Source organism: Prionailurus bengalensis, chromosome A3, assembly GCF_016509475.1.
Source record: "Prionailurus bengalensis isolate Pbe53 chromosome A3, Fcat_Pben_1.1_paternal_pri, whole genome shotgun sequence".
NCBI lineage: Eukaryota > Metazoa > Chordata > Mammalia > Carnivora > Felidae > Prionailurus > Prionailurus bengalensis.
The window spans coordinates 61642494-61665456 of record NC_057354.1 but is presented as its reverse complement, the minus strand read 5'-3'; the positions used below and the strand labels follow the sequence as shown (position 1 = coordinate 61665456).

The window sequence follows — 22963 nt, the reverse complement described above, 5'->3', positions numbered from 1 at the left end:
TATAAATACCCTATCAGGAAGATGTCTTTTTTTTTTAAGGTTTATTTACTTATTTGGAGAGAGAGAGAGAAAGCGTGCACATGTGCGCATGACTGGTGGTGGGGGAGGGGGAGGGAGGGAGGGAGGGGCAGAGGGAGAGAGAGAATCCCAAGCAGGCTCCACACTGTCAGCACAGATCCTGTTGCAGGGCTGGATCTCATGAACTGTGCGATCATGACCTGAGTCAAATCAAGAGTCAGGTGCTTAACTGGGCCACCCAGGTGCCCCAGGGGGATGTCTTTTTTTAAAAAACAGTGATAGCAAATACAAAGAAGTTGAAAATACATTTATCAATCAGGATTTCATCTTCGTCAATATTAACTGTCTTCCTCTTAGCAAATTAAGCATTCATATGGGCTGGAGGCAGGGCATGAGCATGGAATCAGTAAAAGAGATAAATATTATACTGGGAAATCTTCTAATGAAATTTTACAGAATTATTTTTAAAGTATTTACTTGGAAAAGCTCAGGTCCATCTTCTCAATTCAGATAATTGGAACAAATAAACTAACAGTCAAATAAATGGGCAGCACCTCAATGTAAATTACCCTTTGTAGCTTAACTATCTTCTTTCCCTTATTTAATCAAACTAAAAAATCTCGGGACAAAATGACTAGCTATTACTTGGAAGTTGGCTTAGTCAGTTGACTGTATCTGCTATTGATTGAGTGGTGGATGCAATTTTGGTTTTTGTGTTCTTTTTTAGGGGCTATGTTCTAGAGTCATGCAGAAAAGTATTTTAATCCAGGCTTCCCATCATTACATGTTGGGTAAATTTGGGCAAGTTAGTTAACCCTGCTGAGCCTCAGTTTCCTTATCCACAACATGGGAATAATGGTGGTCATATGGTTGTTGGGGAGATTAAATGGGGATATGTCTGTCATGTAATAAAAGCCTCATTCTAGAGAGAGCATCCTCCTATACTTCCTTATAACATAACATTAGGAAAAGTTAATTCGCTGACATAACTATAGTCAAAAATAAATTACCTTGTTCTAGCTTTTTACCAGGTGAAAAAATGTTTCAGCTCCAAATCTCCTCTCCCTTCCTTCTTTTTTAAAGCATTTATGGAAGGGGATGCACAGATGAATATAAACCTGGCCCCTTCCATCACAAGATGCAGTGTGGTGGGGGATACAGACACACAAGATTATGGAACACTGTGGAGTGGTTGATGAAGTAGGCATGCAGGTGGGGGGGGGGGTGTAGGAGAGAGGGCATGTTTTACAGTGTTAGAGCAGGAGATTGTTCTGGAAACTTTCCTTTCTGTGGCTGCTATGTTTAGAGCCTCGGGAAAGGTATGTCTGGGAAAGTTCTCTGGCATTTCTAGGGCCCCTCCTGGCTCCAGATCTTCACCAGAATGGTTTGCTGTGATCTGGTACTGGCATAGGGGGTCCAAGGCAAGGGTTTCCCTTCTCTGGCTTTTATAAGAGCTATCTAGTCAACCCTATGGTTAGAGAAATGGGTTTGTGTAAGGCTTTCTCATTTACAACTATATTTTCCTCATGTTCATTCTCACATCAGTCCCACAGAGTTAGTGCACAGCTGAATTACCCCACAGTTTATAGAAGAGGAAAGTTAGGAAGTTCAGAGAGGATTCAGGGACTTTGGCAAGTCACACAGCAGGGAAAGAACAGAGCTGCAGTGTGAGCCATAGCTAATGACTCCACATCTGGGCCCCTGTCCTTTCTTTGGCATCAGGGAAGATAATTCTTATATTCACCAAGTGAGGCGAGGCCCATTTCTTTAAGTTTGTAGCATTCAACATGATTGTATTGATCTAATTCTGCCTTCTTGATGGAAATTCTGTTTCTCTCCACTCCTTTTTTTCATCTATTTTTTTTTTATCTAAATAAAAACAGGCATCAAAAAGAAATCTCTTCTATGGTTTCAACTTCAGAAAAATGTGCAAAACCTCACTCTGATGTCGAATCAGCACAAATGTCATCCCTAGATACGTTGAAATTACCAGAGGACTTTTCAAATCAAAAGATTCCGAAAAGGAAAGTCCTCCACGCAGGTATCAGTGAACAAAATGGTTTGAATCTCATTACTAGTTTTCCTTCAATGCAAGAAGGTAGAATAAAACTAAATCCACATAATATTTATTTTTTTTAAATGACACCAACACTTCTTTTTTTTTTTTTTATGTTTATTTACTTAGTGAGAGAGAGAGCCGGGGGGAGAGAGAGAGAAAGTGCACAAGCAGGTGGGGGAGAGAGAGAATCCCAGGCAGGCTCTGCATAGAGCCCTATGTGGCCCAATCTCAGGAACTGTAGGATCATGACCTGAGCAGAAATCAAGAGTCAGACGCTTAGCTGACTGAGCCACCCAGGTGCCCCAATGCACATAATATTTCAAAAGGAGCCTAAACCTATGAGTTTTTGGTTTTGTTTTTGTTCTAGTGACATGTAATTGACACATAACATTATATTGGTTTTAGGAGTACAACATAATGATTTGATAGTTGTATATATTGAAGATTGATCACCACAGTAAGTTATCATCCATCACCATATATAGTTATAAAAACATTTTTCTCTTATGAGAGAAAAGATCTATTAAGATCTACACTCTTAGCAATTTTCAAATATGCAATAAAGTGTTAACTATAGTCACCATGCTGTACATTACATTCCCATGACTTTATTTTATAACTGGAAGTTTGTACCTTTAGACCTCCTTCGCCCATTTTGCCGACTTCCCCATCCCCCACCTCTGGCAACCACCAGTCTACTTTTTTTTTTTTTTTAACTTTTTTTAATGTTTATTTTTGAGAGAGAGAGAGAGATAGAGTGTGAGCGGGGGAGGCCAGAGAGAGACACACACACAGAATCTGAAGCAGGCTCCAGGCTCTGAGCTTTCAGCACAGAGCCCGCACAGGGCTTGAACTTACAAACTGTGAGATCATGACCTGAGCCAAAGTCAGACACTTAACCAACTGAACCACTCAGCATCCCTCTGTCATAAATTAACTAACCATATAAACATGGGTTTATTTCTGGACTCTTATGCTGTCCTATTGATCTGTGTGTCTGCTTTGATGCCAATACAATACTGTTTTGATTACTATGGCTTTATTAACAGTTTGAAATCAAGGAGCATGATACCTCTGGCATTGTTCTCCTTTCTCAAGATTGCTTTGGCTCTTTGGGGTCTTTTGTGGGTGCATACAAATTTTAGAATTGTAAACCTGTGGGTTTTTTGTTTTATTTTTTTAAATTGTGTTAATGTTTGTTTATTTTTGAGAGAAAGACAGAGCGTCAGTAGGGGAGGGGCAAAGATAGAGGGAGACACAGAATCCCAAGCAAGCTCCAGGCTCTGAGCTGTCAGCACAGAGCCTGATGCAGGACTCAGACTCACGAACCATGAAATCATGACCTGAGCTGAAGTCAAACGCTCAACCGAGACACCCAGACGCCCCTGTAATGGCTAATGATTTTGAATATCTGTTCATGTGCTTGTTTGCAGTCTGTATATCCTCTTAGAAAAAATGTCTGTGCATGTGCCTTACCCATTTTCTACATGGATCATTTGTTTTGTTTTTTATTGACAGGTACTGAAAGTTCTTCATTCTAGATTCTTGGATTTTGTTTTAAATATGTTGCTTGCATATATTTTCTCCCAGGATGTAGTTTGTCTTTTCATCTTCTCGAGTCTTTGACCAAGCAAAAGCTTTTAAAAATGCTGAGATTCAGTTTACCAGTCTTTCCTTTTATGGATCATGCTTCTGGTGTCAAATCTAGGAACTTTTTCCTTAGCCCTAATTCCTGAAGATTTGCTTTTATGTTTTTTCTTAGAAATTTTGTCATTTATTTACATAGTTTTAAAACACATGTAGCTTTATATTATACATTTAAATCCATAATACATTTGAGGTTTTATTATTCTTATTATCCAAGTATAATTAACATAGTGTTATATTAGTTTTGGGTGTACAATATAACAATTCAACAATTCTATACATTTTTCAGTGCTCATCATGATAAGTATACTTTTAAAAATTTATTTATTTATTTTTAATATGAAATTTATTGTCAAATTAGTTTCCATACAACACCCAGTGCTCATCCCAACAGGTGCCCTCCTCAATACCCATCACCCACCCCCCATCAACCCTCAGTTTGTTCTCAGTTTTTTGGTTTTTTTTTTTTTTTAATTTTTTTTCAACTTTTTATTTATTTTTGGGACAGAGAGAGACAGAGCATGAACGGGGGAGGGGCAGAGAGAGAGGGAGAGACAGAATCGGAAACAGGCTCCAGGCTCCGAGCCATCAGCCCAGAGCCCGACGCCGGGCTCGAACTCCCGGACCGCGAGATCGTGACCTGGCTGAAGTCGGACGCTTGACCGACTACGCCACCCAGGCACCCCTGTTCTCAGTTTTTAAGAGTCTCTTGTGTTTTGGCTCCCTCCCTCTCTAGCCTTTTTTTTTTCCTTCCCCTCCCCCATGGTCTTCTGTTAAGTTTCTCAGGATCCACATAAGAATGAAAGCATATGCTATCTGTCTTTCTCTATATGACTTATTTCCCTTAGCATAACACTCTCCAGTTCCATCCATGTTGCTACAAAACGCCGTATTTCATTTTTTCTCATTGCCACGTAGTATTCCATTGTGTATATAAACCACAATTTCTTTATCCATTCATCAGTTGATGGACATTTAGGCTCTTTCCATAATTTGGCTATTGTTGAAAGTGCTGCTATAAACATTGGGGTACAAGTGCCCCTATGCATCAGTACTCCTGTATCCCTTGGGTAAATTCCTAGCAGTGCTACTGCTGGGTCATAGGGTAGATCTATTTTTAATTTTTTGAGGAACCTCCACACTGTTTTCCAGAGCAGCTGCACCAGTTTGCATTCCCACCAACAGTGCAAGAGGGTTCGTGTTTCTCCACATCCTCACCAGCATCTATGGTTTCCTGATTTGTTCATTTTGGCCACTCTGACTGCCGTGAGGTGGTATCTGAGTGTGGTTTTGATTTGTATTTCCCTGATGAGGAGTGACATTGAGCATCTTTTCATGTGCCTGTTGGCCATCTGGATGTCTTCTTTAGAGAAGTGTCCATTCATGTTTTCTGCCCATTTCTTCACTGGATTATTTGTTTTTCAGGTGTGGAGTTTGGTGAGCTCTTTATAGATTTTGGATACTAGCCCTTTGTCCAATATGTCATTTGCAAATATCTTTTCCCATTCCGTTGGTTGCCTTTTAGTTTTGTTGATTGTTTCCTTTACAGTGCAGAAGCTTTTTATCTTCATGAGGTCCCAATAGTTCATTTTTGCTTTTAATTCCCTTGCCTTTGGGGATGTGTCAAGTAAGAAATTGCTACGGCTGAGGTCAGAGAGGTTTTTGCCTGCTTTCTCCTCTAGGGTTTTGATGGTTTCCTGTCTCACATTCAGGTCCTTCATCCATTTTGAGTTTATTTTTGTGAATGATGTAAGAAAGTGGTCTAGTTTCATCCTTCTGCATGTTGCTTTCCAGTTCTCCCAGCACCATTTGTTAAAGAGGCTGTCTTTTTTCCATTGGATATTCTTTCCTGCTTTGTCAAAGATTAGTTGACCATACTTTTGTGGGTCTCATTCTGGGTTTCTATTCTATTCCATTGGTCTATGTGTCTGTTTTTTTGCCAATACCATGCTGTCTTGATGATTACAGCTTTGTAGTAGAGGCTAAAGTCTGGGATTGTGATGCCTCCTGCTTTGGTCTTCTTCTTCAAAATTACTTTGGCTATTCAGGGCCTGTTGTGGTTCCATACAAATTTTAGGATTGCTTGTTCTATCTTTGAGAAGAATGCTGGTGCAATTTTGATTGGGATTGCATTGAATGTGTAGATAGCTTTGGGATAGTATTGACATTTTAGCAATATTTATTCTTCCAATCCATGAGCATGGAATGTTTTTCCATTTCTTTATATCTTCTTCAATTTCCTTCATAAGCTATCTATAGTTTTCAGCATACAGATCTTTTACATCTTTGGTTAGGTTTATTCCTAGGTATTTTATGCTTCTTGGTGCAATTGTGAATGGGATCAGTTTCTTTATTTGCCTTTCTGTTGCTTCATTATTAGTGTATAAGAATGCAACTGATTTCTGTACATTGATTTTGTATCCTGCAACTTTGCTGAATTCATGTATCAGTTCTAGCAGACTTTTGGTGGAGTCTACTGGATTTTCCATGTATAATATCATGTCATCTGCAAAAAGTGAAAGCTTGACTTCATCATTGCCAATTTTGATGCCTTTGATTTCCTTTTGTTGTCTGATTGCTGATGCTAGCACTTCCAACACTATGTTAAACAACAGCGGTGAGAGTGGACATCCCTGTCATGTTCCTGATTTCAAGGAGAAAGCTCTCAGTTTTTCCCCATTGATGATATTAGCTGTGGGCTTTTCATAAATGGCTTTTATGATGTTTAAGTATGTTCCTTCTATCCCGACTTTCTTGAGGGTTTTTATTAAGAAAGGATGCTGAATTTTGTCAAATGCTTTTTCTGCATCGATTGACAGGATCATATGGTTTTCATCTTTTTTTTTTTTATTAATGTGATGTATCACAATGATTGATTTGCAAATATTGAACCAGCCCTGCAGCCCAGGAATGAATCCCACTTGATCATGGTGAAGAATTGTTTTTATATGCTGTTGAATTTGATTTGCTAGTATCTTATTGAGAATTTTTGCATCCATATTCATCAGGGATATTGGCCTGTAGTTCCCTTTTTTTGCTGGGTCTCTGTCTGGTTTAGGAATCAAAGTAATGCTGGCTTCATAGAATGAGTCTGGAAGTTTTCCTTCCCTTTCTATTTTATGGAACAGCTTGAGAAGGATAGGTATTATCTCTGCTTTAAATGTCTGGTAGAATTCCCCTGGGAAGCCATCTGGTCCTGGACTCTTATTTGTTGGGAGATTTTTGATAACCGATTCAATTTCTTCGCTGGTTATGGTCTGTTCAAGCTTTCTATTTCTTCCTGTTTGAGTTTTGGAAGTGGGTGGTGCTTAGGAATTTGTCCATTTCTTCCAGGCTGTCCAATTTTTTGCCATATAATTTTTCATAGTATTCCCTGATAATTGCTTGTATTTCTGAGGGATTGGTTGTAATAATTCCATTTTCATTCATGATTTTATCTATTTAGGTCATCTCCCTTTTCTTTTTGAGAAACCTGGCTAGAGGTTTATCAATTTTGTTTATTTTTTCAAAAAACCAACTCTTGGTTTCATTGATCTGCTTTACAGTTTTTTTAGATTCTATATTGTTTATTTCTGCTCTGATCTTTATTATTTCTCTTCTGCTGGGTTTGGAGTGTCTTTGCTGTTCTGCTTCTATTTCCTTTAGGTGTGCTGTTAGATTTTGTATTTGGGATTTTTCTTATTTCTTGAGATAGGCCTGGATTGCAATGTATTTTCCTCTCAGGACTGCCTTTGCTGCATCCCAAAGCATTTGGACTGTTGTATTTTCATTTTCACTTGTTTCCATATATTTTTTAATTTCTTCTCTAATTGCCTGGTTGACCCACTCATTCTTTAGTAGGGTGTCATTAACCTCCATTCTTTTGGAGATTTTCCAGACTTTTTCCTATGGTTGATTTCAAGCTTCATAGCATTGTGGTCTGAAACTATGCATGGTATGATCTCAATTCTTTTATACTTATGAAGGGCTGTTTTGTGACCCAGTATGTGATCTATCTTGGAGAAGGTTCCATGTGCACTCTAGAAGAAAGTATATTCTGTTGCTTTGGGATGCAGAGTTCTAAATATATCTGTCAAGTCCATCTGATCCAATGTGTCATTCAGGGCCCTTGTTTCTTTATTGGTCCTGTGTCTAGATGATCTATCCATTGTTGTAAGTGGAGTATTAAAGTCTCCTGCAATTACCACATTCTTATCAATAAGGTTGCTTATGTTTGTGATTAATTGTTTTATATATTTGGGGGCTCCTGTATTCTGTGCATAGACATTTATAATTAATTGTTAGCTCTTCCTGATGGATAGACCCTGTAATTATTATATAATGCTCTTCTTCGTCTCTTGTTACAGCCTTTAATTTAAAGTCTAGTTTGTCTGATATAAGTATGGCTGCTCCAGCTTTCTTTTGACTTCCAGTAGCATGCTGGATAGTTCTCCATCCCCTCACTTACAATCTGAAGGTGTCCTCAGGTCTAAAATGAGTCTCTTGTAGACAGCAAATAGATAGGTCTTGTTTCTTTTATCCATTCTTATATCCTATGTCTTTTGGTTGGAGTATTTAGTCCATTTACATTCAGTGTTATTATAGGAAGATATGGGTTTAGAGTCCTTGTGATGTCTGTAGGTTTCATGCTTATAGTGATGTCTCTGGTGCTTTGTGGTCCTTGCAACATTTCACTCACAGAATCCCCCTTAGGATCTCTTGTAGAGCTGGTTTAGTGGTGATGAATTCCTTCAGTTTTTGTTTGTTTGGGAAGACCTTTGTCTCTCCTTCTATTCTGAATGACAGACTTGCTGGATAAAGGATTCTCGGCTGCATATTTTTTTCTGTTCATCACATTGAAGATTTCCTGCCATTCCTTTCTGGCCTGCCAAGTTTTAGTAGATAGATCTGCCACTAGTCTTATAGGGCTCCCTTTATATGTTAAAGCGTGTTTATCCCTAGCTGCTTTCAGAATTTTCTCTTTATCCTTGTATTTTACCAGTTTCACTATGATATATCGTGCAGAAGATCGATTCAAGTTACAGCTAAAGGGAGTTCTCTGTGCCTCTTAGATTTGAATCCCTTTTTACTTCCCCAGATCAGGGAAGTTCTCAGCTATGATTTGTTCAAGTACACCTTCAGCCCCTTTCTCTCTCTCTTCCTCTTCTGGAATTCATATTATACGGGTATTATTCCATTTCATTGCATCACTTAGTTCTCTAATTCTCCCCTCATACTCCTGGATTTTTATCTCTCTTTTTCTCAGCTTCCTCTTTTTCCATAATTTTATCTTCTAACTCACCTATCCTCTCTTCTGCCTCTTTAATCTGAGCTGTGGTCGCCTCCATTTTATTTTGCACCTCATTTGTAGCATTTTTTAGCTCCTCCTGTTTCTTAGTCCCTTGATCTCTGTAGCAATAGGTTCTCTGCTGTCCTCTATACTTTTTTCAAGCCCAGCAATTAATTTTATGACTACTATTCTAAATTCTTGTTCCATTACATTGCTTAAATCATTTTTGATCAATTTGTTTCATTTCATTCAATATGTTTTGATCAAATTAATTTGATCAGCAGGACAAGGTGAGCCCAGTATCCTCCTACGCCACCATCTTCCCCTAATTATATCCACAATCTGATCTTAAAATGGGCAAAGGACCTGAACATACTTCCAAAAGAAAACATACACATGAAAAGACAACAGACACATGAAAAGATGCTCTGCATCACTAATTATCAGGGATATGTAAATCAAAACCACAGTAAGATATCACCTTACACTTGTCAAAATAGCTAAAATCAAAATGACAAGAAATAACAGTGTTGGTGAGAATGTGGATAAAAGGGAGCCCTCATACACTGTTGGTAGGAATGTAAATTTGTACAACTACTATAGAAAACAGTATAGTGGTTTCCCAAAAAAAATTAAAAATAGAAATACCATATGACCCAATAATTACACTGGGGACTTACTCAAAGAAAATGAAAACACTGATCCAAAAACATAGATAAATGCACTCTGTGTTTATGTCAGCATTATTTACAACAGCCAAGATATGGAAGCAACCTAAATGTCCATCAATAGAAAAAGGATAAAGAAGATGTCACACACACACACACACAGAGGAATATTGCACAGACATAAAAAAGGATGAGATCATGTCATTTGTGGCAACATGGATGAAGCTAGAGGGTATTATGCTAAATGAAGTAAGTCAGACTGAGAAAGACAAATACCATGATTTCACTCATATGTGGAATCTTTTTTAAAAAATCAAAACAATAACAAAAAGCAGCAGCAGACCTGTAAACACAGAGAACAAACTGATGGTTGCCAGAGAGGAGGAGGGTAGGAGCTGGGCAAAATGAGTGATTCTGTCTCCTTCTCTCTCCGCCCCTCTCCCACTCACGCTCTGTCTCTGTCTCTCAAAAATAAATAAATAAACATTAAAAAATTAAAAAAAAAAAACAAGGGCATGTTTCACTCATGAATACTTCATAAAGGCTTGGTACTTGTACCTCCAAATTGTGAAATACAGACCACACTTACAATTAATGCAGTTTCTATAATCACATATGAAAAATAATCAAGATGTCTTAGTACAGGCTCATTACCTTGTACATAACACACTGACTAAATGTCTATATTTGATAAGTATCTATTTGCTAGTTAAAGGGCTGCAAATGTGAATAGGGTGAGGTATCACTCCCAAGATTATGTTATGTTGACCTTAATTAAGCCAAGGTGTCTAGGAGAGCCCGGTAATACTCACAGGTGCTCTTAAAAGCATGAGCTTTTTTCCAGCTGGTGACAGAAAAGAAAGAGAGACTTGAAGCATGAGGGGAATTCAATGTGCCATTGCTGGCTTGAAAACAGAGGTGCCACGTGAATAGTAATGCAGGTGCTTAGGGAGCTGAGAGGCCCCCCAACAGCCAGCAAGGAAACAAGGACCTCAGTCCCACAACTGCAAAGAAATAAACTCTGCCAACAGCTTGAATGAGCTTGGATGCAGATCTCTCTCAAAGAGGGATAGAGCTTCAGCTCAGATAAGTGGAAAAAGCCTTTACCTCACTCAGCATTGAGTTGGTGGCAGAACTGTTCTCTGAGGTTTGGGAGACTGAACTTGCATTCATTTTTTGAGGATCCAAGGAAATGGTTGCATCTAATAAAATATCTTCTTTTGTCCCAAATTCCTTTAATCCCTTTCCCTTTGATACCAACAGAATCAACCAAAACCAGCCTGCTCAGAAGCCAGATGTCCACCCACAAGAGCTCAGCTTGCAGTGAGAGGACGGATGACCTTTCTAGTTTCAGCAGCTGGAACACTCCAGGTGACAGAGGCAAGCCAGAGAGGGTCTCTATGTCAGGAAGCCCAGGGTGGCCTTCCTTTGCCCATTGTGTCTGTTCCTAAAGAGCTGGGTGTAGATACATTTTGATGACAGTGGGGACAAATCATTTTTAAGTGGATTAGGATTGATTCCTATTCAGGGACTCCTTGTAAATCAGGTCTACCTGCTGGAGACCTGATTTTCTTTCTTTCTTTCTTTCTTTCTTTCTTTCTTTCTTTCTTTCTTTCTTTTCTTTCTTTTCTTTCTTTTCTTTCTTTTCTTTCTTTCTTTCTTATACTAACACTCCCAAACACTCCTTCTTCTAGATGTTGCTGACTCAACTAGCTAATATTTGTTTTCATTTATAAATCCAAGTTTATATAAGGATATATATTAACAACCCCAAATATTAATTGAAAATTTGTACCTACAACTAAACAGGATCTAATAGGAGTTTTGGTTTTCCATACAGAGTTGAGGAACCACAAAGCAAACTATTAGAAACTAAAATGTTGATGAACCTTCTTTTGTATAATTTGGGGGGAGTCTAATGAGGGCAACACTGAACAATCAATGGTTACTGGCATTCTCATTCAACATTTTAAAAATGTATTTTCTGGGGAATGAGAAAATGAATGTCTCATTCTTCCTGGAGAGAGATCTGAATGGGTATGGGATGAAGTAGGTAAGCAAAACAATAGGGCCATTTGTATCTATGCATTGGTCTTTTGTGTTATTGTAAATGAATCTTGCCTGAGAACCCACTATGACAGGTCAGTATTCTCTGAAATATGATTCATTTATTAGCCTTCAGTCACAACTGAACTCTGAGATAAGAGCAATCCTTTTGCATTTTGGTAAAAAAAAAATATACAACTGTCATTTCTGTTTCCACAGAAATGAGTGTCCTGTTGATAAATGAGTATCCAGATGGCATATCATTAGAAAGACTGAGTCAAGAAGAAAGCCAGGTTCATGGCCAAGAGTGAGTACTTTAATTTTCCAGGACAGTTGTGTTATGTTTTTGTTTATTACAAGCTTTAGGCATCATAGTTTTGTGGTCTTATTTCTTCAAGTATGTCTCCCGAAAACTGGCTCAAAACTCATGGCTTGGTTGCCAAGAAACTCACCATCATGGATGCCTTGTCACTGACAGCGGTCCCTCACACCCCCACCTACGTTCCCATTCTGGACAAGTATGTTGTTTCCAAGGTCTTTGATGAGGTAAGACTGTTTATCTCTATGTCCCTGCCTGATGTATTTTTCATTTCCAGTTCAAATAAAAAGTAGCCCACTTCGGTCTTGTACAGTTGTAAGAGAAATGTATTTCAGCCATTGAAAAGAAAAGTGTTTGTAAAGATAGTAAAAAGGAGAGAGGAAAGCTCTTAAGCATTTTTGTTTTTAAGCTGAGAAGAAATTGGCCTTTTTCATGACTGGCTGCTGGTGGGTGGCAGTGTGGAGCTGCAGAAATGTTTGAAAAGCATCTCAGAGTCATGAGTCAAGAGTGAACATCATCTAGTATCAAAGGACTGGGAGAATTTGTGAGAGATTATGTCCTTTGCTTACCTTCTGTTCCTAAATATAGTGCATCTTTTCCATCATAAAAGTGTCCAAAAGAAAAGAGAGAGAAAGAGGGAAGGAGGGAGAGAGAGAGAGACTGAGAGAGCCTGAGACTGAGCCAGAGCAAAGAACCATAAGAGAGTGACAGCCGTGTCTTGGAAGGGGAAAAAGCAGTAGGAGGGCATGGAAGGGTTAAACGCGGAGGACAGCCAAATAAATACTGAAAAGTTCCCCTTGAATTGGGCAACCAGAAAGCTCTTGCCCTTGGCAAGAACAGATCTAGCTGAACAGCTAGACTGTTCAAGGATGAGGAACACACAAAAAGCGAGGATATGAAGATCAAACCCCAGTGCTTCTGGACAAATACACTGTTAGCTAATGACTTAAACAGGAAAATATCAGGCTTTATGGGCACTAAGTGGGAATAGTATCCTTAAAAGATCTTATCTCATGTTGAAATATTTATAGAATAAATGTAAGGTGTTTGGGATTTGTTTCCAAATCATTGGGATAGTGGGAATAGTTGGGGGAAGAGAAAATAGATAAAACAATATTGTCTGTGAGTTGATAATTGTTAAATTTTCATAAGAAGAATATTGAGTTAGGGGAAGCTCATTCTATTCTGTCTGCTTGCTTTTTTTTTTTTTACATAGTTTCAATTTTCCATCATAAAAATTTGAAAAAAGCAAAGGCAGGAAAACTTTTTTAAAAAGGCTTTATCTAACTGGTCTTGATATATTTGGAAGAAGCAGAGAAATTGGTGAATTTTTTCTATTAGTCACATTTAAGACATTATGCCCATGGAGTTCAACATGCATCCTGGTTTGACACAACCAGTGGTTTTTGCTCTGGAGGTTGTGTGTGATTTATCCTACATTCCTGATGACTGTACCTCACGGTGAGTGGTTCTGTCCCTGGCTGAGACCTTGTGACTGGCAGGTTCTATTTGTACCTCCAGTGAACTCTAAACGGATTAGATAACAACATATCCCTTGAACTTGACTTCTTCCAGAAGCAACAGAGAGAAACCGAAACTGATTTATTTCTTCTAGGAAGTTTGGTGGCAGCTTCCCCTATTTTGTGCATTTATTTTCTTAATATTCTTTTTTAGTGTTTATTTTTTGAGAGAGGGAGAGAGAGAGAGAGAGAGAGAGCAAGCAAGGGAGGGGCAGAGAAAGAGGGAGACACAGAATCTGAAGCAGGCTCCAGGCTCTGAGCTGTCAGCACGCAGGGCTGACAGATGCAGGGCTCAGAGCCAGATGCAGGGCTCAAACCCACAAATCGTGAAATTGTGACCTGAGCTGAAGTCAGACGCTTAACCAACTGAGCCACCCAGGCACCCCTTTTTATTAATATTCTTGAGTTTTATTTGGAATAAGATGTATTTAGTGAACTGCCCTGAGAAGTAGAATTTTCTTGTGCTTATCATGTCTCTTTCTAAGCCTCCCAATAACCTGAAACTTGGAAAAGTACATTTCTCAAAAAACAAATATGATAACAGTAGTGAAGTATAAGCATAAAATCAAAGGAAGAAACCATGAGGGAAAGATTTATAGATTGAATACAGAAAAATGTTGTATTACATAAAAACATGTAAATAAAATGAAAGAGCTCAGAATAATATTTGTAACATATACAACAAAAAGTTATAGGAGTAATGTCTTAAATATATTTTTGTGTGTGCATCCATATAAATCTGTGTGTGTGTGTATGTGTGAGCACATGAGTGCATATAAATCAGTGTTTTGTTGCTCTGTGTACACATACACATGCACATGTATTCATACCATAAAGGAATAAAAAAAATGGTAAATACCTCAGTGGAGAGTCTGGAGAGGGCAGGGAGTCAAAACCATGTTGAAAAATATTTCTTACTGGAACCAAATATATGTGTTTAGAAAAAATACAAATTGATAAACCAATTAGACAACTCCCCTACCACCACCATCAAATTTGTAAGATTAAAAAAGTACTAATAAACAAAAATACTAATGAACAGTGATGGAAAAGATAGGATGAAATTGGAACTTTTTTTTTTTAATTTTTTTTTCAACGTTTATTTATTTTTGGGACAGAGAGATACAGAGCATGAACGGGCGAGGGGCAGAGAGAGAGGGAGACACAGAATCAGAAACAGGCTCCAGGCTCCGAGCCATCAGCCCAGAGCCCTACGCGGGGCTCGAACTCACGGACCGCGAGATCGTGACCTGGCTGAAGTCGGACGCTTAACCGACTGCGCCACCCAGGCGCCCCGAAATTGGAACTTTTATATCCTACTGGATATACTAGATTTATACAGGAGTATAAATTGTTTCAGCCTTGGCAGTACACTCAGAGGTGTTAAAAGCATATAGTCTTCCCTCCAGCAAATCCATATTTAGATATTTCATAATCAGAAATACTAATACACATATTCAAAGAATAGTTAGCACTGCCTTATATCTAACATTGAGGACCCTAAAAGCAACCTAAATATCTAAACATCTATATCATGGAATGTCATACTTTCATTAAATATCATATTTCTCCAGAATAAGAAATGACGTGGGGAAAATCTCTCAACATAGTTAATGCTAAATGATAAAATCAGGTACAAATCTTCACATATAGCATGTAAATTTGGTTACATGTAAGTATGATGTAAGACGTGGCACTCTTTCTCCCTCCTTTTCTCTTTTACCAAAATGTTAATAGTGTTTATCTGAGTCATGAGATTATTGGAGGCTTGGGGGTCTTGTTTATGTACTTTCTAATTATTGTTGTAGTGCTTTTAACTCTGAATATGTATTAATGATACACTGAAAAAAAAGTTAAGAAAAACAGACCTATAACAAATGATAAAATGGTGAAATATAAAGGGAACTTAATTTTTTACTAACTTATTTTTTTATTTTTATTTGCTAAGTAACATAATACATTCTCAGTAGGGAATGAGCATATAGAAGTCTTTAAAGGAAAACATGGAAACTTCTTTCTCAACTCCTCTCATCTAGGAAGGAAACCCTCTGAGTAGTTTGGTGAATGTCTTTCCAATTCTTTTTCTACACACAAACTCATATATGTACATATGTATACCTAACATATACATATGCATAACAATTTTTGTAAACATAAATGAGGTGATATCATATGGATTTGCCATTTTTATCTTTTATAAATTATCTTTTATAAAAATTATCTTCTAAAAATTAAGATCTTAGAGACCTTTACACATGTGTAGATATGGGTCTCATTCTTACTAGTTTCAAGGTTATTCTCCAATGTTACTTTTATTTCATGTGCACAACATAGTGATTTGACAGCTCTGTAAGTGATGCTGTGCTCAGCCCAAGTGTAACACCATCTGTCACCATCCAATGCTATTATAGTACCATTGACTATATTCCCTATGCTGTATATTTCATCCCCAGTTCTTTCCCATTATTAATGGGCATTTACACTGTATCCTTCTTTTCCATATCACAAACAATCCTGTGACAGATTTCCTTGCACATAGATTTTGGGGCACATGTACAAATCTCTCTTTGGGATAGCTTCTGTAAAGTGGTATTGCTGGACCCAAAGGGTGCATACATTTAAATTTTTGACAGATGAAACCAAATCACCCTTGAAATAAATGTTACATTTCTAGTAGTTACAGTGACAGCCTTTTTTCTGAGAGGAACTCTATATAATATCTCTTGATAAACATTTGCTCTACAAGTATAGAAATGCTTTGAAAACCCTGAAAATAGTATACAGACATAAAATCTTATTCAACCTATCCTCTTCTCACTGGCTCATATTCTGAAGAAATAAACATAGCAATTCATGTAAAAATAATATACCTACTCTGAGACTGTCATGGGATTAGAAGTAATGCACATAATAGACTCCACTTAGCAGGCTCTCAATAAACATTGGCTTTTATTACAAAAATATTTCACAAATATTACATGCCTACTATATGCAGACCCTGAGCTGGTCTCTAGAATATAGCTAAACAAGACAACCAATATTCTTACCCAAATACAGCTTACCATCTCATGGAGGAAATAGTAGTTAAAATAAGTTCTAGTTAAATGTGACAAGTGGGAAGTACTGAAGTCAAGATGCAAGAGGGGTCCCTAACCCAGTTTCCATTGTCAAAGAGGCTTCACACTTGGCTGTGAGAGTTCAGAGCCTGGAGCAAAAAGGAGTTATGAGGTGATGAAGTGGGGAGGGATATCCTAAGTAGTCAGAGAGCAGGTGGCAAAGTCTCAGGGTCAGAGAAAGTTTGTCATTCCAAAGAAAGTTTGGTGTTAACACTCGTAAAGGAAGGGCCTTGATTAAGAGTTTGGAATATCAACCTGAGGACAACCAAAGGGTTTCTAGCAGAAGAGAGAGAAGATAAAGTTTGGGCTTTAGCTGCAATATGCAGAAAAGTTGGAGAGGTTTGAGGCTGGGAAGGTAAGGGTTGGTCAGGAGGCAAGGCCTGGGTGATTGTGACCCAGGTGGCAACAATGGCAGTGAATCCAAGGCTATTTTTTCTCTTTTTAAAATTTTTTTTAAAAAAACTTTTAAAATTTTTATAGAGAGATAAAGAGAGTGTGAGCAGGGGAGAGGAGAGAGAGAGAATCTCAAGCAGGCTCCATGACCAGTGCAGAGCCTGACACAGGGCTGCATCCCATGACCCTGGGATCATGACCTGAGCTGAAATCAACAGTTGCTTAACTGACTGAGCTACCCAGGTGCCGAAGTCAACAGTTGGATGCTCAACATACTGAACCATCCCGGCACTCCCAAGGCTATTTTTGAAGTCAGCTAAGTAGGATTAAACCATGTAGGGCTGAGAAAGAGAAAAATATGGAGTGATTTCCAAGAAGGAAAAACTGGAAGAGTAGTGAGGACCCTGTTCTTTAGGAGAGCATTCTAGTCTTCTGACTCTAGAAAGCAAAGTCAAGGGATGAGGATCAACATTTTTCAGTTGCCTTCCACCATGGACACTTGTGCTTGGTGCCTTTTGTGGCAATGTAGACATTTGTGCTTGGTGCCTTTTGCAGCAACGTAAATTCTCATCACAGACCTGTGAGTAAGTAGCACACTACCCAGCATGCTTACCTTCTTCCATTTTTTATTTATTTATTTTTTTTAACATTTATTTATTTTTGAGACAGAGAGAGACAGAGCATGAGCAGGGGAGGGTCAGAGAGAGAGGGAGACACAGAATCCGAAACAGGCTCTAGGCTCTGAGCTGTCAGCCCAGAGCCCGATGCGGGGCTCGAACTCACGGACCGCGAGGTCATGACCTGAGCCGAAGTCGGACGCCCAACCAACTGAGCCACCCAGGCGCCCCACCTTCTTCCATTTTTAATGGTAAGAGCAAGAATTATGATGATGATAGAAATATACTGCAGTAAATTGCAATTTCACTCTCAAAGCACACTTTTATTCCTTAATATTTTCTCTGACCGGAAGAGACCCTCACTTATAAATAGGAAGAATAGGAAAACAATAATCTAAAAATATATCTCCCTTAGTGGGACAAAAAAAGTAGACAAAAAAGTAGAATGGAGCTGAAAAGGAAACATGAATCTTAACCCACTTCATTAAGAATTTTAATTGACTCCTACTCCTACGTTGTGTGTATGGCCACATCTGTCTGGGCCGAATTGTAAAGCAGAGTTTGGCTTTGTCCCCAGCTCTTTGTTTCATTCATGACTTATATATGGACTCTTTCTTCTTCTGGAACACAATGCTGCTTTGGTTTTCAATGTTTCCTGGACCAGCATCAAATCTGTCACCTTGGAAATGAAGTATTGAGCAGAGAGGTTGCCCTAGCAACTCTTCATTACAAGATACTAACTGGCACTTATGGTTTCCAACGGACCAGATAATTTTACCTTAGCTCTTTCAAAAAGATTAGTTCTTCACCAAGTCATATACCAAATAAAACTGTTTTAGTTATTTGACAAATCTGGAATTGAAAGCTCTTTATTGCCAATTGCTTCGGAAAAAAAAACCAAATAATTTGGGAACATTAATCTATCATTGGAAAGTTTACATTATCATCATCAACATCATGATGTCTTTAACAGCTTCCCATTAAGGCTTTCCTGCTTTGCCCTAATCTGGGTTCATTAAGTGCATAGTTCTGTGGTCAGATACCCTGGACTTGCACACTAGCTCTGTCATTTACTCCTGACAGGTCATGGCACAATCCCATTAATATAGTACATGAAGAGCCCTCACACTAGGTAGTGAGTGAAGCATTTGATATCAACAAAGTATCTATCTAAAAATTAGAGCAACTTAGTGAAGTTACTGTTCATCTCATCATTTAGCTGATGAAGCTAAGTGCAAAGAGGTTAGGGATGCTGTGAAGGACAGGCATTTTGTTGCTTTCAAATGTGGTAACATTGAACATAATGCAATTATATATTGATAGAAAGGCTTATCTTAATTAAAAATGTAAAAGGACAGTCATTGCAAAAGCTAAATATATTCACTGTGTCTAAAAATTAGAAAATACAGATAAGTGAAAAAGAAGGAAACAGTAGAGTCATATTTCTACCACTGATGAATCACTTGGTGGTTGTCAGACCAGACCTTTTTATCTACCTTTATTCTCTTTATCCTTTATTCTCTTTATCCTTTATTCTCTGTTTGTTTTACCAAAATGAAGTCAAACTCAATGTACAGATTTGTGCCTTCATTTTTACTCAGCAGTCTACAGTGAACATTATTCCAAGTCAACAAGTTTTAATCTATGCCAATTAAAATGCTCACTACATTGAAAAAAAATACCTTTTATTTTCTAAAAGTTTAGATGAAAAATGTGAGACATAATCTACCCTGTAGTAAGTAACATATTGTCATGGGTTTATGAGTGATCTTGTTGACACACTGCTTCTTTGCCAGTTAATTCTGTGGTCCTGCTTTCCTTTGTTCTTTGGAGACTGGAGATGTTCCAGTTTGAAAGCAGACGTTTAAGCTTCTACACTCAGCATTTTGTGCAACTGCACTGTCTAAAAACCCACTGCGTCTGCGTTCAGAGTTACCCATGCAGGATTTGCATGGCTTTTGGGTTTTCATTACACATGTCCCATCAGACCTCTCCTTGGCCAATCTGGCAGCAAGCTCTGGGATATTTGTTGGAAGAACTGATTTAGTTGGAAAAAAAATGAAATTAGTGAATTCAGTCAGGGTTGAACAATAAATATATAAACACACAATTTCATACTGTTTTCTCATTTTCAAAATGTGGGATTACTGATAAACACAGAATGTTGTCAGGAGGAATTCTACCTGTAGTATGACTTTAACAACTAATAGCTGTTCGTACAGTTCTGTATTCTGCTTTCCTCATTTAGCATATGTTATGAACATATTCTCTTGTAATGACCATATTTGGATTAATTTTTAATGGTTGTACCAATATTCAATAATATGAATTACTACAACTTGTTTAATTATTCCCCACATTGCACAGTTTACTTGGAATTTTTTTTAATATATAAAATTTATTGTCAAATTAGTTTCCATACAACACCCAGTGCTCATCACAAAAGATACCCTCTTCAATGCCCATCACCTACCCTCCCCTCCCTCCCACACCCCATCAACCCTCAGTTTGTTCTCAGTTTTTAAGAGGAATTTTTTTTAATGTTTATTTATTGTTGAGAGAGAGACAGAGCACAAGCAGTGGGGGTGGGCAGAGAGAGAGGAAGACACAGAATCTGAAGCAGGCTCCAGCCTCTGAGCTGTCAGTACAGAGCCTGACGTGGGGCTCAAACTCACAAACAGTGAGATCATGATCTGAGCTAAAGTCGGACATTCAACCGACTGAGCCACCCAGGCACCCCTACTTGGAATTTTAAGAGTGCCTATTTACCTATATTTTTGTTATCACTTAAAAGCAATACACTTAAAAAAATTGCCAATTGTTCTTTGAAAATAGTATTTCATTTTAATTTTCTATTTTCTTGTTTCAGAATAGTTTTCTTATGTAAGCTAAATCTCTTAAAATCTTCTTCACATTATTCATGTTTCTAGCAAATATCTCTTTAAAAATAGCAAGTTACACTTATCCTGTGCCTTAATTACTAAGAATTCAAATTTGGTGGAATCCAGACTTCATTATGTTTTACAATATAGATAAACTTAAAATTTTTTTTGAGCCTTGGCCATTATTTATAGTTTTAGTCTTTCAGATATTCAATAAATGGTTACTTTGTACATGTATTATGGAGAAAACTAGGGTTTTTTTTAAGAAATAAAGAACTGAAGAGTTTAGTGGAGAGGAAAGCCATATAGGAAAACCTGCAGTTCAATGTATATATCTATACAGGGATTGGATGAGAAAATATGTAGAGAGTACTTAGTGCTTGGCAGAGAGTAAAGGATAAACACTATCACCATTATTGACAACATTATTCTTTTTTTAATGTTTATTTATTTTTGAGAGAGAGAGAGAGCAAGAGCGAGTGGGGTGGGGGGGAGTCAGAGAGAGAGGGAGGCACAGAATCCAATGCAGGCTCCAGGCTCTGGGCTGTCAGCACAGAGCCTGACGTGGGGCTCGAACCCACAGATTGTGAGATCATGCTGAACTAAAAGTCAGGCACTTACCCAACTGAGCCATTGACAAAATTAGGTTGCTTATGGGTTTTCTCTGGTCTAACAGTGGGAAAAATTCTAACAGAATTGGCCAGAATTGACTGTCCATGTATTGACCCACTCTCTTTCTCTCTCTCTCTCTGCCTCCCTCCCTGCCCGCCCCCCAGTCCTTCTCTCTCTCTCTCTCTTCCTTTCCCTCCCTTTCTCATGGTTAAAATTTTCTCACAGTGTGTGATTATTTTAATACCAATTTGGTAAGACTTGTTTTAGGTTACTCTCAGGAGAATTGAAGTAATACCATGAGGCTCTCTTTTGTTATCAAATATTATCCAAGAGGTTCTCTTGACTTGCATTATGAGAGGTAATAAGTAAACCATTTTCAAAGGTGGTGTGGTCAGGTTTCATTCTCTTTCAAACAGATCTGTCAATTTCTCTGTCCTCCCCACATGCTTCCTTGCAGAAGCTGGGCGGGCATGGTTCTGATCCCTCAAATCCTGTGAGAATGCCCCTTATGACCTCATTGTCACACTGCAGTTTGACATCATAAAGAGAATATCCCATAGGACCTCCACGTGACCACCATGTTGTAAAAACTAAGACCACAGATTTAAGGTGTGTAGTATGACTTTGTCTTTCCCTAAATCTGCATGCAGAAAGGAATGAGAGTGGGTGCACACGAGCCAAATTTGAACTACCGCCACACTGAAGTACATGATGGCCATGCAAGGCATGAGATCCAAAACCACAAAAGAGGGAAGTAGAACATTAATATAAGTTATCATGTTGCTAAATATTTTGTGGTGTTGGTCTGCAGTTGAGCCATATGTTGGCACTCTTGGAGAGCTATTTATAGACTTCTAAAGGGGTATTTTTTCCAGGGATGATAAAAATGTAAAGGTCTTTCATTTTGTTGAGATCGATTTCTTTTTCCTCTGAAAATTCTTGTGATATGTAGCTCTGTTTAGAGAGTTGTGGTTTTGGTTGGGGGGTGGGGGGAGGTTGTTTTTGTTTTGTTTTTTTTTTTTTTGTGTGCGTGTGTGTGTGTGTGTGTGTGTGTGTGTGTGTGTGTTTTTCATTTCCGCAAGCTTCAGTCAGTGTTCAAAGTCTAGTCGACTCACCTTTTAACCCACTGTTCTGACCCCTTTCCTTTGACAAAGGTTGTGCTGAATTCCTGTGTCTGACAAGTAGTGAGGTTTGACTTTGCAGCTCTTAACTTCATTTCTTTCTCCTTCGTTTTCTGCATCTTTGCCTTTTATCTTGTTTGTTTTGGTCTTGATGTTTAAATTACAAAATTAATAGTCTTCTGTTTCAATGTCCATTTTTTCCAAGATTAATTTTATTCCTTAAAATATTCTTTTTCCCATCCACTTCTTATATGTTTTTGTACTGTTACTTCTTTGAATAACCTAACAAGTATTAATTTTAATTATAATTAATATAAAGTCTAGATGGCTCATGGAATTAATTTCTTCTCTAAATTGACTTTCTGATTATTGATTTTCTCAGCTATCATTTTTGCATATTTTCATTGTATATTTTAAAATTTTAGTACAGTGGCTCATTTTAACAAGATTTTTTTTTTATCTTTTTTTTCCTCTCTCCTTCTGTTTTGCAGTTGCCTAAAATCCATCCCCTGACTCCCTTAATTGGCATTTAGAGCTCTTGTTCCACAGTGATACTGGCATGTGATAGATTCAGAGGGTGGCTTGGTTTGGTTCTGGGTGGTGAGGCTACATCACTGCCCTCTCTCACTTGGCAGAGCCTTCTTCCAGGGGTCAGAGACCCTCATGCCAGCACTGG

At 38.1% G+C, this 22963-nt stretch overlaps 1 protein-coding gene across 7 annotated transcripts in view; it reads left to right on the top strand.

Annotated features, from left to right (window-relative positions):
• Positions 1-22963, top strand: part of VWA3B (von Willebrand factor A domain containing 3B) — a 202340-nt gene that overhangs the window by 127923 nt on the left and 51454 nt on the right. For 6 of the 7 annotated variants that reach the window (XM_043603225.1, XM_043603222.1, XM_043603223.1 and 3 more), the window contains exons 16-19: positions 1902-2059; positions 10925-11041; positions 11927-12014; positions 12106-12253. In XM_043603225.1, coding sequence (XP_043459160.1) covers positions 1902-2059; positions 10925-11041; positions 11927-12014; positions 12106-12253 — 511 coding nt within the window. The remainder of the gene's footprint in view (positions 1-1901; positions 2060-10924; positions 11042-11926; positions 12015-12105; positions 12254-22963) is intronic. The other variant, XM_043603224.1, reaches the window with a different exon arrangement.